Consider the following 17,310-nt stretch of genomic DNA (forward strand, 5'->3'; position numbering starts at 1 on the left):
ATAAGGACCCCTTGTGGTGACCCTGAACATGCCTGCTGTTTTAAAGCCCTTCACATCACAGTAACCACTGCACAGCAGCCGGTACAAACGCTATCACAAAATGCACACATACACACACCTTAAGAAAGTACTAGTAGTGACCTTCAATCACTGTGTGGGTTTAGTCTTGATTAGGTGGAGATTTGGCAGGGCACACAAGGCAGAGGGGAGCAGCTTCCCTATTTCTGGGTTGAAAATATCTTCCACCGAGTTCATCCATACTTTAATCCTCTTGTTGAGGGCTAAAGCCTCTGGCCATGATATTTTCTTGCATGGATGGGGGTGGGGGGGAGGGGGGGGGGGGGCTTAGCTGAACCTCTGTTACATAAGAATCAAAAGCCTGCTCTGACTTATGTTCTGGTTGTGGGTAGACCATTAAAGCTGAAATGGGAAACAGTGACCACATTTAGGATGCACATTTCTGTGTCTAGGTCCAAATAGTGTGTCCAAATAGTGTTTACAAACACAAAGGAAAACACGTTTCAAACCCCATAGCAATCTCCTTCAACTGTTATAATCAAGGTGCTCTCAGCTAGCATTGGAGGAATCCATAAGAAGCCTGCAGGATGAGCAGCGGAGATCAACCAGAGAAAAAAAAAGTCTAATTACTGCGCAGAAGCGCCATTGATTAGGCTAAACTAACACATCATAGGCAAAAGTCAATCTTTCATCTCATCTTCCCTTTTACACTTTGACACATACACACACACCTTCAAAGAAGCAATCTAGATGGGGAATCAAACTCAGCTATATGTGTCTCTGTTCGGGGTTATGTGGTACGATGTAAGCAACCATAAAGGCTACATGAACACTGTGCTAACATGTCCTAATACAGCAGGAGGGTACACATTTGACACATTTACATAAGATATTACATTTACACATCCCAAAAAATAAAACTCATACTTGACCGCACTCAACTGCATTCAGAAAATGCAGACACCTGGTAGAACTACCCCCCTTTTCTCTTCCTCTCTTTCGCTCGAGGCAGATGATTTTCTGGGTCTTCGGCTCTATTTCTGTTCCTGTGATCGCTGAGCCGGACCTAAGGGGGGAGAAAAGAGATGGATGGAGAGAAGTGGAGAGAAAGGGCGATTGAGGAATCCATCCGTGTCTCATTCTTCCTCTCCTCCTGTTCCACCTTCCCCTCTGCACCTTTAATCTACCCTATCTTCCATTCTGGCTTCTGTCCCTCTTCTCCCCTCCCCAGCACTATTTTACTTTGAATCTGCTCTTCTGGCCCCCTGCAAATGGCTTTCTCTCCAGGCAGGAGAGAGGAAAATATACAAAACACATTTGATGTTTTATTCATTTAATAGTTGCTTTTATCCAAAGTACAAATCATGCATATTGTCAGTGCAACAGATAATCATGGACCAGAAGTGCACAGTTCTTACAGCATGTCAGAGGTTAGTGCCAAGTAATAGTCTGTATTACTGCATTGTAATGTTATTACTAGATTGTCCATTTAAATCAATACAAGTAGTAGATAAAACAGCTTCTTAAGGCTATCTACAGAAGTGTGTGTGTGTTCACAGAAGGATTCAAGCAGGTTTTTGCCCTCCTTAATCTCACCATGTAAAGACAGTTTAAGGTTGTTGTTTTTTGGTATTCCGATTAATTCTAGGATTGGGTTCTGGCCAATGCAATAGCATTTGCTCGTCTTTAATCCCCTAACCCCATAATTCTTAATCAAAACCCAGGGACGTTTTTTTATTCATCATTATCTAATCCCTCGTGAATAAGGCCGTGGGATTACCAATCTGACCTTGGCATTCTTCATCGCACACAGCTGGTTTTTCTCCACCTCCACCATGAAAGGTCCTGGTTAATTCTGGAGTCCCAGTTCTGTTGTGTTTGCTCATCCCCCCCCATCCTCTTCCACAGATCCGATAGAGCACTGGTAATGAGAAAGCAATATTAATATATAATCTTACAGGTAGAGTAAATATGCTTCTGTATGGTTCGTCTCTTCGCAACATGAAGGCCAAAGAAGGCTGACATCTGTGCTCCAGTTCATGAGAGACTATGTATTCTGCTGTTGGGGCTGAACAGCAATGCATCATATATTCTCACATCTGTTCTGAATAGAATTACAGTTTATCCCTCATGAGAGAGGGTCAGAAAGAGTGAGTGAGAGATGGAGAGAGAGATGGAGAGAGAGACGGACAGAGAGATGGAGAGAGAGATGGAGAGAGAGATGGAGAGAGAGATGGAGAAAGACATGGAAAGGAGGCAGCGCGGGGAGGAAGGGGGAGACATCTGTCTGTTTGTGTTTCACAGTAAGAAGTTTCAAGATTTTGACCTGTGTGGTGTCTGATCTTTCTCATGTGCCCTCTCTCTCTCTCTCTCTCTCTCTCGCTTTCTCTCACAAACAAACACACACACATACACATACACAACCGTAGCCACAGGGTCAAAGCCGTAATCAAAGTCAGGTGTATAATAATGTTTCATAATAACGGGTGTATCAAACAACATGTATTTCAGTTTTAACAGTATTCAAAACCCACAGCCATTGACCAATATGAGTGGTTACCAGACATGGTAGCAAGTATTTTAGTATGAAAGCCTGACAATCAAACACACATCCTCACAAACAGGTGAGGCGGTCAGACATTCAGTGGTGCCCCATCCATCAAAGTGAAATGATGAGCGCCCTGAGAGCGACTGAGCAGGTCTGCGTCGCCGTAGTGACGGCATTAAGACAAATGGGGAGGGCCGGAGAGACTACAGCAGATATCACTCATATATGACCCCTTCCATGGCCACACTCTCTCTCTCTCTCTCTCTCTCTCTCTCTCTCTCTCTCTCTCTCTCTCTCTGTCTCTCTCTCTTTTGTCTCTCTACCCAACCGTCACACCACTCTCACACTCCCCAGTTTCCACCTCTTTTCTATTGTCTGCCCTTAATCTGACATGTCCAGCATCAACACATAGCGTGCAGAACTGCAGAGAGAAATTAGATCTGACATCAGACGGATTACCTGATGTGACGGCCTCTCTCTCTCCCAAACCTAGCCTACTGCTTACTGATCTCTCGCACATTGACACTCAGAATTAATGCTTCCATTAATTTCCAAATTAATTATGACACACTTCTTTGCTGTTGGCGTCAGAAGTTTTGGTTCAAGTTAGTCTACTCTAAATTTCGATTCTGTGTGATGCTAAATCAAAATCATAATAATGAGCTTTTTCTTGAACGATCTGGTTTTTAAACCATTCGCGGAGAGCATGCAATTAGCGATTGTCATGTGACTTCCTCAACAGGCTAGCATTTAAAGTTTCGAAATATTATTTGACTTCAATCGCCATCTGCCGGCTACAATGGTGCACACAGTAATAATAAGCATCATATAGCAGCATCATAATATTTTCCTTCTTGTCACTCCAGTAGCCTAGAACATGTAATGCAATCAAATAAGAGAAAAGTACGGCTTTTGTCAGTTCATGTACAAATGAACCCAATTTGCACTTTCAAGCAAGAAAAGTGAACTGCACGTAGAGGAGATTACATAAATAGGCTGTGCGCGTTCTTCAGTTGTGTGCTCATGCTTGCCAAGCTGTAAGATAACAATTTCTTCTCAATATCAGACACGCGACGCAAGCATGCAAGTTGATCCTATAGAACGAAAAAGACACTCGAAGAGTTGGTCTATTTTTTTCTCATGAGCAATTATAGCGGAGTGTCATTCTGAGCAACTGCATCATTGCACAGCTATTGCACCGCCAACAGTCGGCTCTGCGGCATGCCCGTGTCAGTCAAAGTAAACTGGAGCTATGAACATTATTGCGGGCTAAAGTCATGTCATCTGAGCCATTTAATTGGTACCCAAGTGACACAGGGGTGCAGCAGACTGCATTCCAAAACTGCCTGCTCACTGCTGTGTTGCGTTAGGGCCGCATGGCCGAGGAAAATGTCCACAGAAACTTGAGTTGAGGAGTGCGCGCTGAACCAACTACCTTGAGTCCAGTATTTCGGTTGGAGCGTGAATGCCATCAACTGCCTCAAATTTACACGCGTTTCTCTGTTTACTGCAGAGCGACAAAGCAAGAGTGGATAGACTACCTGTCACTGTATAGACTAAAGACAACCGTTGCATATTGTTCCTCGCTCCTTTTCACAGGTGTCAGGAAGCGTCGGTTTTAAGACGGGAACTTAAGAGGACTCATCGAAGCAGGTTGGAAAAGACTGAAGAATATTGTTAGGAACTGGGTGCTGGTTCACCCTATCACGAATTCTCCTAGGTCAAGTTCGTGCTGCAGGTAAGACAGTGTGTTATTACTAGTTGACTTTTCGACCTGACAGTGCGTAAAGGCATCGGTCCATTGCAGCCTGTATCAAAGATCTTGATCAAATGGTTGATTTTGTTATTACTATAACACTTGAACGTTGTGAAAAACTATGTCATATCGACCAACCCATATTTCTATAGCTACTGATATATGGGGACTGTTTTGTTTGGTCATAGAGAAATTATAGAATACCATTCATCACCATTCATTTCCCTAACCAAAAACACTAACACAAAGTTTAAAAGACTGTTGTATAGGATAGGATACTGATGTTACCTTCAGGTTTGCCATAAAATGTTTATTTCTTACAGTTCAAATAGGCCATGCTCTGGGTCAGCCCTCGACATAGATGCATAGTCTGGACCAGCTTGCAGGGTTGTTAGAGGTTTCCAGGTAGAGGAGGAGAGGAGAGGGAGAGAACTGGGCAAGGAGAAAAGATATAGAGTAGCTAGAGCTGGTTGAGGAAGTGGGAGAGCGGACAGAGAAGGATAGGGAGTGTGGCTAATACCGGTGGAGGAAGAGAGGAGAGGGAGAGTCAATAAAGGTGGAGCGAGAGAGGGAGACTGGGTGGACTGGTCGTGGAGGAGAGGAGAGGGAGACTGGGTGGACTGGTCGTGGAGGAGAGGAGAGGGAGACTGGGTGGACTGGTCGTGGAGGAGAGGGAGACTGGGTGGACTGGTGGAGGAGGACAGGAGAGGAGAGGGAGAGTGGGTGGACTGGTGGAGGAGGACAGGAGAGGGAGACTGGGTGGACTGGTCGTGGAGGAGAGGAGAGGGAGACTGGGTGGACTGGTGGAGGAGGACAGGAGAGGAGAGGGAGACTGGGTGGACTGGTCGTGGAGGAGAGGAGAGGGAGACTGTGTGGACTGGTGGAGGAGGACAGGAGAGGAGAGGGAGACTGGGTGGACTGGTCGTGGAGGACAGGAGAGGGAGACTGGGTGGACTGGTGGAGGAGGACAGGAGAGGGAGAGTGGGCAGAGCCGGTCCAGCACCATAGGGCTTTATGTGGGGTTATTGCAGGCAGATACCCAGATATAAACAGCCGTTCCCCTCACCCACCGAGGACGCGCCACATCCAGTCCTCTGGGAGATAGCCTGTCAACCTCGCTAATTATTTAATCCTACTGCAACTCTAAACGCATGATGAAACTCCACTGCTCTGTGTGTGTGTGTGTGTGTTTGCCAGTGTGTGTTTATGTGGTCGTTTATGTTCAGAGTATCACATTGCTCGGTCCGGTCACCCTTGGTTGTGCAGGGGGGGCCTCCCGTATGTCATGTCACAATGCAAAGTCACTGCTCTCTCTCTCTCTCTCTCTCTCTGCCGTGATCTCACAAGGAATCAATGATCACCTCAGCCAGACGGGTGTCCCCTGACAAATCTGAAGTTCGAATCGCCTTCAGCCTCCAGGACCCCTCAGGTGAGACACACACACACACGGAATGCATGCGCACACTCACACGCACGGAGTGCCTCTCTATGAGACAAGGGTTTGGTGCACAAGAGGCCGCGCCGACGTCTACATTTCAACCTTCGATTGTGCTGACCATACCATGCTAATCCGAAATCCGTAATCTGGCCCCAAGAAACTAGAAGTGAAGCGCAAACGCGCCGCGCGGTGTGGAAAAGGAAAAACTCTGTGACTAAGTGACTTGCTGAGCTTAACCCTTTAACCCTGCATTACGTCTTCTGTCCAAATGAGCCTCCAGTTCCAGTATGTGTAATATCACACGCGCCGCATTCTGCCCTGCAAATCAGTCCCTAACGCAACTCTCAGGCCTCTACCTCACATCTCATCCCTTTAACTGAGTCCCAAATACCCATACTACCATACTATTTAGTATGCCAGAAAAAGATTTTGTACATACCATTACATTGTCCAATACAGTTTGCCAAAAATACCAGGATGACCAGCGACCATGCTTTTCTGGCTATTATTACCCACATGCCTTTGTGCAGAGGAAGAAGGGTCAGTCCTAGAAACAATGGTGCAGTAGCAGGCCATTACAAACCTGTCAGTCCATTACGTGGCTTTGTCAAGTAGATGACAAAGTCCCAAACAGGTTGAATACAATTCAACACTACACACTGTATCTGTATGTGTTTCGCAAAGGGTGTCTGCTCTACCTACTGGGAGTAAAAAGTAAAAGTATGCATTTCAGGATGCCGTCTGGGTTCGTTCTCCTCATCCCTTTTGACTGGGTTCGTTCTCCTCATCCCTTTTGACTGGGTTCGTTCTCCTCATCCCTTTTGTCTGGGTTCGTTCTCCTCATCCCTTTTGACTGGGTTCGTTCTCCTCATCCCTTTTGTCTGGGTTCGTTCTCCTCATCCCTTTTGACTGGGTTTGTTCTCCTCATCCCTTTTGACTGGGTTCGTTCTCCTCATCCCTTTTGACTGGGTTCGTTCTCCTCATCCCTTTTGACTGGGTTTGTTCCTCCCTGCCGGGGTTGGGACAGGTGTCTCTTCTATTTCTGTAGGCTTGTGGCATCTTGAAAACAAACTCTCAACACACACGATCACACACACACGGTCACGCACACACACACACACACTGTGCTGTCAGGGTGTTTTACGGCCGTGGGACTGGCATTGGGATGGCAGCTGCAGCTTTGCCACGGTAGCGTCAAGTTTCCCCTCTAACCCTAACCCTTCTGCCTCATTCGCTCCCCAGCTTCTAGAACACTGGCCTATATTTATCAGCATTTAACACTTCCCCTTCCACTACTCCTCCACCCCCTCCCTCGCACTCCCTTGTCTTTCCCAGAAGAGCAGAAGGGTGTGAGGGAGGGTTGTGATCGCAACAGAACAGCCGGAGACAATGCCAGTGCAAATTACAGGAACATGAACACAAAGATCACGTCTTCCTTTCTCGACAGCAGCATAGGAATCAATTTTTCAACTCTCAACTTTTCGACGTTTTCCAAAGTGTTTCCCCTCATCATTCCTCAGACAAGAAGCCTGCTCTGTAGAGCCTGCTCTGTAGAGCCTGCTCTGTTGAGCCTGCTCTGTAAAGCCTGCTCTGTAGAGCCTGCTCTGTAGAGCCTGCTCTGTAAAGCCTGCTCTGTAGAGCCTGCTCTGTAGAGCCTGCTCTGTTGAGCCTGCTCTGTAGAGCCTGCTCTATAGAGCCTGCTCTGTTGAGCCTGCTCTGTAGAGCCTGCTCTGTAAAGCCTGCTCTGTTGAGCCTTGTCTGCAGGGGGGGGGGGGCTGAGGCATGCTCCTCCATTACCTCATGCTGTAGTCCGAAGCCCCGCTACAACGTGTCAATCCCCAGCATGAGCGCTACATTCATCCCCCTTTCCTAATTGGCCTGGAGGTCTTCTGGCCCGCTGGCTGGCCTACTAAGGCCGTCTGCTTTTAGAAGGTTGCATCATCTCCAGGTCTCTCCACATGTGTTCCACCACTCCTGGGGGACACAGCCGGCAAAGGACAGCCGGTGTCTGTCTGCTGCTGCCTGCCCGCCAGTTTCTGTCAGCCCGTCTAATTCTGTCTGTCTGATTCTGTTTATCTGCCTGTCTGTTTACTCGCAACCAGTCTGCCAGACTCACAACTTTCACCGGGGCTATGCAGACGACCAGTGTTGTTAGATTCCTATGCAGCGGTGTCATGCTGTGTTCTGTAAGCAATCCCCCCCCCGTCCTCCCCCCCTGAGATAAACCAGTCCTGCATTCCATGAGGGTGACCTCACTGTGCTGGTAATACAAAGCCAGCTTGGGGGATGTTCAAGGAAAGGATTGTTGAGGTCAACACAAAGAGGTAAACCTCTTTGAGCCCCCGTCTCTTCTCTCTCTGTCAGACTTAGAAGATGCAGAAGACTCCCCCCGGTCCTTCCCTGACCTGGAGCAGAGACTGCAGGTGAGCACACACACACACACACACAGTAGCTGATCACATTGAAAACATCTGCTCTCAAAGAGAAGAGTTTGGAGGAATGGACAGGTTGGAGAACAGCAAAACACTGTAGTTGCACTTCGAGCACACAGAGCAGAGATCTATGGTGGGTACATTCAAAATGGCTGATGGGCTTGGCCGTCATACAGCAGGTCAGCCACTAGATGTCAGCAGGTTTTAACTGTAATCGTGGCTGTAACTGACATTTCTCAGTAAATGCACTCAAACTTTAACGAAAGGTTTTTCAATCTTGCACAGTTGTGGCATGGAAATAAAATGTGTGCAAGAAGGGGAAATCAGTTAAAAGGAGAGAGGCTGAAAGTGAAGAGGAAGGAGGAAGCTGTGTGTTTGGAAAAATAAATTTGAGGAAAGCAGAAGTACAGAAACAGACGTCACGGAGATTATAGACCACAGTAGTTGACCTCTCTCTTTGTTTATTTTTGTGTACCTGGTCTGCCTGCATTTCCTGTCCTACTCATCCAGTGTTCCGTCTTGTTTGTTGAATGTTGACGTACGTTATCAGCAGCCCTCCAGGTCTGTGCCAAATTCGCCAGACAGGACACACAACACGACCCTATGTTCCCTTTCTTCCAACTTCACCATTTATGTTCTCTGTTTTTGAGGCTTAGTGACATCACCTCTATTTTCTCTCTCTTATCTCCCCAACCTCCCCCACCACCCACCCCTCACCCCCCTACCACCACCCACACCCCCACCTCCCCCTCGGGCAGCCCGTGCCCCCCTGTGGATCTCTGAGAGAGAGCGTTCAGGTGTACCGGGAGCACTGTAGGATGGCTCTGGAGTTCCACCAGGTCAAGCACGAGATCTCTCTCCTGGAGGACCGCAAGTAAGGCCGGCCGAACAGCAGGACGACTGAGAAGCAGGGAGGCAGGGCTAGGTTCTCAGGTGGTGGACGGTGTCCACCACCACGGCTGGCAGTGTTACGATCTCTGTATACAGTCAGGTTCAGGAGGAAAAGAAGAGCTTTGAAGCCCATTGGGTTCCACACAGACCCACAGGTGGACATAGACTCAGGTTTAACTAAGAACAAGCACACACAAACACACACACTTTGACCACAGAAGCTGAAGTGATGGAACAGCATTCTCTTTGTTTGTGTCATCTCCTAGGAGATTCATTCCATATAGAGCGAGAGGGGATTTCCTAACTCGTTATGATGACCAACTGTAAAAAATAGTGTAACCACCATGACAAGCACCAGAGACACACTGACACACACAGGCATATGCACACATTTCTATTAAGTGTGTAACAATGTATTGTTACCCTATACCTATTGACCGACTACGTTTAAACACGACTTGTACCAGGATTCATTTGTTGATTACACAGTAACAGCAGAATGACTTGGCTAAAAAACGGGTTCATGGAACTCTTGTTTGTTTGCTTCTTTCTATGTTCTATGTATCCACTCTTCAACACTAGACTACTAACGGAAAATACCTATCTAATACTAGGACTTGTTGTGTGTGTCAGAGAGGTGAAGCAATTCATGGAAATCCACTGTCCTGACTATGTACTGTGCCATTGATGTAAGCCTGTCAGAATGGAAATATTTGAATTTAAGTAATTTAACTGGAATTGGTCGATCGTTTTTAGTTGTTGTCAGATGTGCCCTTTGTGGACCTTCATGTTAAAACAGACCTGTCTCATTTTATTTTGATGGAGTAATAGACTATGATAGAATAATGACATTGTATGTTTTGTATTGGGACTGATTGTATGGGCATTTACTGTAACATTGTGTTTTACCCCCCCCCCCCACACACACACACACACACTCCTAATTAGGCGTGAGTTGCTGGCAGAGCTGGTGGAGGATGAGCGGGTCGCCGTGGAGATTGCCCGCCTGGAGGAGGAGTTCCATGTCCTGTCTGAGGAGAACCGCACGCTGCTCACCGTCCACACTGAGCGCGCCCAGCAGCTGGAGACACTAAGCCTGACCAATCAGAGTAGCCAGGATTCCTCGTGACCTCCAGCCTCCCCCAGACCCGGAGACATGGAGACGCAGGGCTGGCTCGCCACTGGGCGGAGATGGAGAGGTTCAGCCAGACATGAATCAGCAGTTTAACCACTGACCTCAGAGCTAGAAAAACTTTGCCTCTGAATGTTCAATTCAGGATGACTATTTCGGTTTTTACTCTAATTCTGTCCAGGTTTCGGTCAACACTGCACAGAGAGACACTTATATGGCCAGCCCATAGCTATGCAGAATGTTGATTAAAATGACGTTAAAGGACCCAATAAATTAGCTTTTTAGGATGACTACTGTGGTAATACTCTTTATACTGTATTCACACTTTTGACTAGTTCAATGCTTGTTCAAGGTTCCATGACCAATTGTTATCCACAACCATATGAAATGGGACATTTATGTTACCGATTTATGGCTAAAGTGTATCAATGTGTCTTATGGTTGGTCTGGACTCCAGGAGGAACAGGAATGTGTCCAACCTTCTGTCATACAATGCTTATAGAGGAGTTGATGGGATGAGAGTATGTAGAGGTTAGCTAGATCTTAGCTATGTTTGATGCTCAGTCTCTGCAAAGACATAAGACCACAACAGTATAATATAGATAATCTGTAATGTAAAATGAGGAACAGGTTTGACAGAATGTTGATGTGTTTTGACACCATTTTGTCATCAGCATAAACATGTACCAAGCCCTACAGGAGAACACATGCAATACTTGGGTATTCTCTTCTTTATTATGAATAAAAAACCTTTACTTTGAACACCAGCATGACTTATGCGTTTCATTTCCGCAAGGGAGACCGAGGTTTTGTGGTTGTGACTTGTCACTATGGCACATAATGTGAATAGGGAACTTACTGTTTCACAATGAGATTAACTCTGGAATTGTGAAATGATCAGCTGATACTGTAATAGCCCAACCCCCCTCTCACTCTCTGTCTCTCTCTAACACACACAGACATTATTTGCCCAGAAAGCGGAAGCTAAGCGCGCTGATATTCATACGACTGGGACAGAATGGAAAAAAAGTAGTGCGGTCGAGTGACTGGAATTCGTCGTAAGATCGCTTCGTCAAATAGTCAACAGTTGTACATATTCACAACAACAGCTAAAGTTGGACTGCAGACTTGGAATGATCATACTGATATAGACCTACGTACAAAGGAATTCCTGCTGACTCTTGAGACTTACATTTCCATGTAATTTCTAGTCGTTGGATATGACAGGTACGTTAAAGTTTGGTGACGTAAACACTTTTGACTTTAGCCCTGGTAGGCTAAGGCACTTTGTGGAGTTCCAACTATGTTTTTGTTACGTTGTTTATACGTGGCCTTAAATAAAAAGGGCCGTAAGAAACGTGTTTTATACCTCATTCCACGTTTAACTTTGAAATGTGTAGCTTTATCCGGAAAACGAAACGGTATTCCGCGCTGCCATATGCCAGTTATTCAGGAAATTTGGACATTTTCGAGAAGCAGCGTGTGAATGTTCATTGAGCAATCCTATAGTAATAGCGTACAGTTTTCATCTATAATGTTTATGGTGATTGGTTACATATTAAACCAGCAGTGGTAGATTACTGGTGCGCTGAAGAAGACTAATAAACCGTATAATTTAGTGAGTATATTCGGGTTCAGAAAAGTGCTTGCTCATCCTTTATCAGCAATACCGAGTGAGTCAGCGCTCTCCTGTATGTTGCGCCACACACACACACGCGCGCACACACACACACACACACACACACACACACACACACACACACACACACACACACACACACGCACACAGACATTTGTCTTGTCATCGTGAATGTTACATTTGGACTAAACATTTTTTATAAACTAGGTCAAGCCTTTTCCTTATACTAATTGCTTAATTCTAGTTTGTCTTCAAAGACCTAGATGTTTCTTAAACAAAGGCATGCAGTGCAGAATGGATGTACTGACACTCAGTTCCTGTGTCACTCAGTTTATGTTCTGCTTATGTCATCAATACATGATTACTTTGTGTGTATGCCTGACTAGATTTGTGTGTGTGTGTGTGTGTGTTTGTGTCGTTCTGGATTCATCTTGATTTCTGTCCTGCTTTTCTTCATGTCCGTCCAGATGTCCTTGCTGGCCATGTCTCTGGAAGGCTTACGGTCCTCTGCCTTTACATTTGAGTCTTCTGTGCACAGCTCCCATGTGCTCCGCTGCCTTGAAGAACAGAGGCGCAAGGATATACTGTGTGACGTCACCGTGGTGGTGGAAGAGCAGAGTTTTAGGGCCCACCGCTCGGTCCTGGCTTCCTGCAGTGAATACTTCTCAAACAGGGTCTCTTCTCACACAGGCCAGGGCCTAGTCCTCACTCTTCCACCTGAGGTGAGGAAGGACAGCGTTAGCTTGCTAAGCTGAAGTCTCAAGTGTTGACCACACACACCTAGCCCTGAAATGAGCTAAACGAAATCAGAATAGCAGGAAAACATCACCAGATTGTGAGGCTGAAAGGATTAATTGCACACTACCTGCACACATGTACCATAGAGGCGAACAGCTGTGCCAAACCATTGGAGAGATAAGATTGAAATATGATTTGTCAGCAGCATGGGTTTTGCTGAATATGTGTGACCAAACAGTGGAATTCATGTACTACGTGTCATGACTTTATCTGTTCCTGTCAAAGGCGTTAACAGAGTCCAAAGGCATTGACTTCATATTTTTCTTTTTTTCTTCATTTATTCTGTCTCTTTACTTATATTTTGATCTGTCTCCTTCTCAGGTGACTGTCGGTGGCTTCGAGCCCTTGCTAAGGTTTGCGTACACCTCCAAGCTTCTTTTCAGCAAAGATAATGTCCACGAGATCCGTAACTGTGCAGCTATTCTGGGGTTCAGGGATTTGGACAAAGCCTGCTTTGATTTCCTCCTTCCCAAGTTTTTCACCAGCGGCAGAGGCCCTATCCCTCAAAAGCCCTGCTGTAAGACACGCTGTAGGAGAATAAATTCACCCAGGGCGGACCAAGTAGCTGACAATGACACCTTATTGGCTGAACAAGGAGTTGAGGGGTCCTCTGATACTTCCTCACAACAGGAAGTGGGTGAAGCTTATTCCCACAGCAGCCAATCAGGGAATGATGTTGCAGGATGCGCGAGCAGAAGCACCACCCTTCTGCCTGAGGCTGATGTCCACTCTGATGGCCAGACAACAGACTACAGGCTTCAGTGTCCAAAGTATCGCAAGTTTCAGCTGGCCTGTGGGAAGGAGGCCTGCGGCCTGGAGAAGTGCCACGACTCCCCTGCCGCGGGGAGCAGGAAGGACTGCCCCAGGCCCCTGCCCTGTCTATCCTGCCTGTCATGCCCCAGCAGCGGAGTCTGTCAGTCTGCCATGGAGCACCCTGGATCTCAGACGACACCAGACTTAATGGTGGAGAGAGAGCCCGATGGTAGGAAGGAGGAGTCGGGGAACCCTGGGCCTGAAGGCGATGAGAGCGTTGTTATGGGAGATAATGAGGAACAGAGGCCTGAGGAGTCTGGTGGATTTAACGATCGCCCTACATCAGAGGCAGCAGAGGAAGAGGGACATGGCAGGTGGAAGGCGAGTGAGAAGGAACTGCTTACCGTGATGACAAATAGAGGGATAGAGAGAGCTGGAGGGGAGAGCAGTTCCACAGAGAGTGAGGTCAGCCAGGGCTGTAGAGGAAGAGGAGGAGAAGAGAGAGTCGATCGAGAGAGGAGCGCTGTCGAGAGAGAGGTGGCTGAGCACCTAGCCCAGGGTCTCTGGTCAGACGCCTCTCCTACCTTCTGTCTGGATAATATCTCTGGAACTGGGTTTGACTCAGGGACAGGGACCAGGTCTGGGCCTGGGACGGCGAGTGAGCCGGGAGGCACCCAGCTCGGTTGCACGTCAATGGACTGGCTGAAGGTCCAGCTGAACCTGAGCTCGGACACCGCTGACTGTCCCTTTCTCCAAACCCTGGACCCTAACACAGGGACGGGGACAGGAGCCGGGGGGGCAGACATCCAGTTTGCGGGGTGTGGGGGATTGTCCCAGTCAGTGTGCAGTCCCTGCGTGTCCTCCCTTCAGTCGGGGGAAGACGGGGACTCGGACAGCTTCGACACTGAGGGAGACGGCGAGTTCTACAGCAGTGAGAGACTCAGAGAGGTGAGCTAAAGGAGAATAATCCATTTATTCATCAGTCAAAATCTCAAACCGTTTCTACTAATGCATAGTTATAATAATATCGTATATAAGTCTTTGTCAGTTAATGTTGGAATTGTAGTGGGCTACATGTAACTCAAAGTCATGTTCACCTCAGGTTGACATTAGCGTTAAATCTGTTTTAAGAGTCTGTGGACACCTTTAACTAACTGTAGCTTGACTCTCTTGTTTGTCTTAGATAAGAGTTTATAATTTGTCGGTCTGGAGAAGTAGGTGTTGGTTGTAATTCAACACAGTGGTTGAGTTAATAATTCAGCTTTGTGCTTGTGTGCGTATATATTTGCATCTGTGTGTGTAAGTGAGTAAAAAAAAGAGGCTCAGAGTCCAACACCAACTAGCTTATCAGATCACCCTCTCTGGTTGTCTGGTTGTGATTAGAAATCTGGGGAACATACCAAATCAAATCAAATCAAATTTATTTGTATAGCCCTTTTTACACGCAAGCATGTCACAGAGGGCTTCACATGCGCCCATAGAACTGCCCCTCAACCAACCTAAACCCTCAAGGACATACGACTGAGGGTATGGCCCCACAGGGAGATACAAGTAGTAAAGATTTAGTTTAGGAATGAATAGTGGCCCTTGGTTATATACAAATATATAGGGCAGCCCATACTTAACATAATAGAATCATGATGGGTACATGAGTCACACACTTCCCACAGACTGAGGTTGCTCCTGTGGTTGGGCCTTATAATGGCGGTCTACCCAGACCTTTTGATACTATGCTTCCTGAATCCTGAGCTGACGTTCTCCCTCCCTGGGTTCTGTGGCAGGTCCAACTGCCGTTCCCTGTGGAGCAGCTGGTGACTCTGAGCAGGAATGACTTCCAGCAGATGCTGAAGCAGCACAGTCTGACTCGCCAGCAGCTGGACTTCGTCCACGATGTGAGACGGCGCAGTAAGAACCGCGACGCTGCGCAGCGCTGCCGCAAGAGAAAACTGGACTGTATACACAACCTGGAGTGTGAGATATACAAGCTGGTGAGGAGCTGAAGATGGTTGTATGTTACTTCTCTCATTTCTTTGGTGCAAACTACTTTTTGTCAAACATATTCAACAGTGTGTGTGTGTATGTGTGCGTGTTTTCGCATCACAGAGAACAGAAAAGGAGAAGCTGAAGGCAGAGAGCAACCAGTTGAACCAGTTGAAGGTGAAGACGTTGCACAGAGTCTCTGCCTTGTATCAGAAGGTCTGCAGTGAGGCAGACCTACAACCGGAGCAAGTCCAGATCCTGGCCAAGTTCTCCTCTCTAGACTGCCCGCTCTCCTCTTTCATGTCCTCTACAGACCCTCCCTTTGCTGGGCTTGGGGAGCTACTCCAGTCCCAGGCTCCACTATCTGCCTTCTTTGTAGGCCCAACCTCAGACATGTGCCAGAACTCTATTGAACCCTTGCCAAGCTGCTCCATGGAGACACCAACATGTGATAAACACCCAGCAAATGGAAAGGCTCCTTAGATTGAACCCAGTTCTCAAGTGTTTTAAGCTTCATCTAGACGGAAGTGAGTACAACTTAATTTAAGATATCTAAAAAGGACATTGTAGATATCTTGAATTGAGGGGGATTAAAGACATAATGAACTGGAATTATGACTAGATATTGTAGATATTTTAAACTGGAATTAATAGTCAGAATTCACTTGCAGATATCTGCAATTCACATTGAGGATATTTGCATCTGAAATGTAGATATCTGTAATCAGAGACCCAATACACACAAATGGCAAAACTAGTTTGAATCTTTCTAGTCAAAATTTACTTATATTTAAAATTAGAATTTTGGCAAAATATAATAAAAGATATCTAGAATTTAAGTTTTGACTAAACAAAATTACATTGGAGATATCTGTAATGAATATCAAGCCTAGCTAATAAATGTTAAAACAAAGCTTGCTATGGTAGTATGACTGCCCGATCAACTTTGTGTAGGTCTTATCAGTAAACATAATGTTTGGGAAGGAAATCTGTCATATCCTCACAACATGCAATGAAACTACAGCATTTAAACCATATTAAATGTGCAGGTGCACTTACTCTGCATCATTGTGATGTATTGATGTTAACATGAAGATTGTACAGTAATCACAAATGGTTATCTACTACTATGCCTCCTTCGGCCAATGGGAACCTTCATGTATCTCTTCAGCTATAACTTGTCAATGCTTTTCTAACTCTGTATACTATGCTGTCAATGACTTTTAAGGATTTCCTCAACATTCCGTTGGATTTTGTTATCCAACCATCAGTTGTCAGTCGCTCACTGGATCTGTGATCAACCATCAATTATCTTGTCAACCACACAGCACAATTACACCTTCTAAAATAAAGCCTTAATTTCTGGTGCACACTCAGCACATATTGCAGGATAAAGGTAAGTTTAAGGTACATTTTGAAGTCCCTGCTTGTATATTGACAGTTTCTCAGGTCAAGCAGAAAATTACGTAGTTTCCGATGTCTGTATTATGATTTTTTTGGAAAACCAACTGTCTTCTACTAACTGATTGTACATAAATGATTGTACATTTAGCTCTATAATGCTCATTCATGCATTGAGTAAGTTTAGTAAGTTCTTGAAGAGTATAGGGTTAAGTACCCAGCTGACCTATGTGATTAATTTTTCTCAGGTGAAAATCTGCACTGTAATTCTTCTTTTCCATGACAATGACAGTGAGTAGTGTTTTGGAAGATTGAACATTCTCTACAGTATACGCTTCCATACCCAGGTGCTCAGAACAGTTCTACCATCCAAAGAAAACTAACTACAAATGTTCTTTTCTGGAATAAAAAGTATCTTTGGAACCCATCCAGTAGTTGTTTGTAATTTTCAGTCCTTGTATTTTTACTCATGTGGGTCGTCATGAAACTTGACCTTTGTCTTTTGTCTTATCTGAGCATTACTC

The 17,310-nt window shown here is 45.9% G+C and overlaps 2 protein-coding genes across 3 annotated transcripts; both read left to right on the plus strand.

Annotated features, from left to right (window-relative positions):
* The first annotated feature begins 3,744 nt into the window (after positions 1-3,744).
* On the plus strand, positions 3,745-10,975 carry map3k7cl (map3k7 C-terminal like). 2 transcript variants are annotated; one of them, XM_047020654.1, is made up of 5 exons: positions 3,745-4,304; positions 5,670-5,751; positions 8,131-8,183; positions 8,951-9,066; positions 10,032-10,975. In XM_047020654.1, exons 2-5 carry the CDS (start codon positions 5,676-5,678, stop codon positions 10,210-10,212), a joined length of 426 nt encoding a protein of 141 aa, XP_046876610.1. In that variant the 5' UTR covers positions 3,745-4,304; positions 5,670-5,675; the 3' UTR covers positions 10,213-10,975. The 2 variants fall into 2 exon arrangements, with proteins under 2 accessions (XP_046876610.1, XP_046876609.1); XM_047020653.1 differs by having other exon boundaries at positions 3,748-4,304; positions 8,125-8,183.
* Positions 10,976-11,162: 187 nt separating this feature from the next.
* On the plus strand, positions 11,163-17,213 carry bach1b (BTB and CNC homology 1, basic leucine zipper transcription factor 1 b). Its single transcript, XM_047020624.1, has 5 exons — positions 11,163-11,442; positions 12,322-12,576; positions 12,974-14,353; positions 15,187-15,393; positions 15,509-17,213. Exons 2-5 carry the CDS (start codon positions 12,322-12,324, stop codon positions 15,866-15,868), a joined length of 2,202 nt encoding a protein of 733 aa, XP_046876580.1. The 5' UTR covers positions 11,163-11,442; the 3' UTR covers positions 15,869-17,213.
* Positions 17,214-17,310: the final 97 nt, after the last annotated feature.

The sequence above is a fragment of the Hypomesus transpacificus genome, chromosome 5, assembly GCF_021917145.1.
Source record: "Hypomesus transpacificus isolate Combined female chromosome 5, fHypTra1, whole genome shotgun sequence".
Classification (NCBI taxonomy): Eukaryota; Metazoa; Chordata; class Actinopteri; order Osmeriformes; family Osmeridae; genus Hypomesus; species Hypomesus transpacificus.

Coding starts and splice junctions, on each gene's coding strand:
- bach1b (XM_047020624.1), top strand. CDS start 12,322: ATGTCCTTGCTGGCCATGTCTCTGGAAGGCTTACGGTCCTCTGCCTTT. Junction 12,577..12,973: donor TCCTCACTCTTCCACCTGAG/GTGAGGAAGGAC, acceptor TCTCCTTCTCAG/GTGACTGTCGGTGGCTTCGA. Junction 15,394..15,508: donor AGTGTGAGATATACAAGCTG/GTGAGGAGCTGA, acceptor TTCGCATCACAG/AGAACAGAAAAGGAGAAGCT.
- map3k7cl (XM_047020653.1), top strand. CDS start 5,676: ATGATCACCTCAGCCAGACGGGTGTCCCCTGACAAATCTGAAGTTCGA. Junction 5,752..8,124: donor CAGCCTCCAGGACCCCTCAG/GTGAGACACACA, acceptor TCTCTCTGTCAG/ACTTAGAAGATGCAGAAGAC. Junction 9,067..10,031: donor TCTCTCCTGGAGGACCGCAA/GTAAGGCCGGCC, acceptor ACTCCTAATTAG/GCGTGAGTTGCTGGCAGAGC.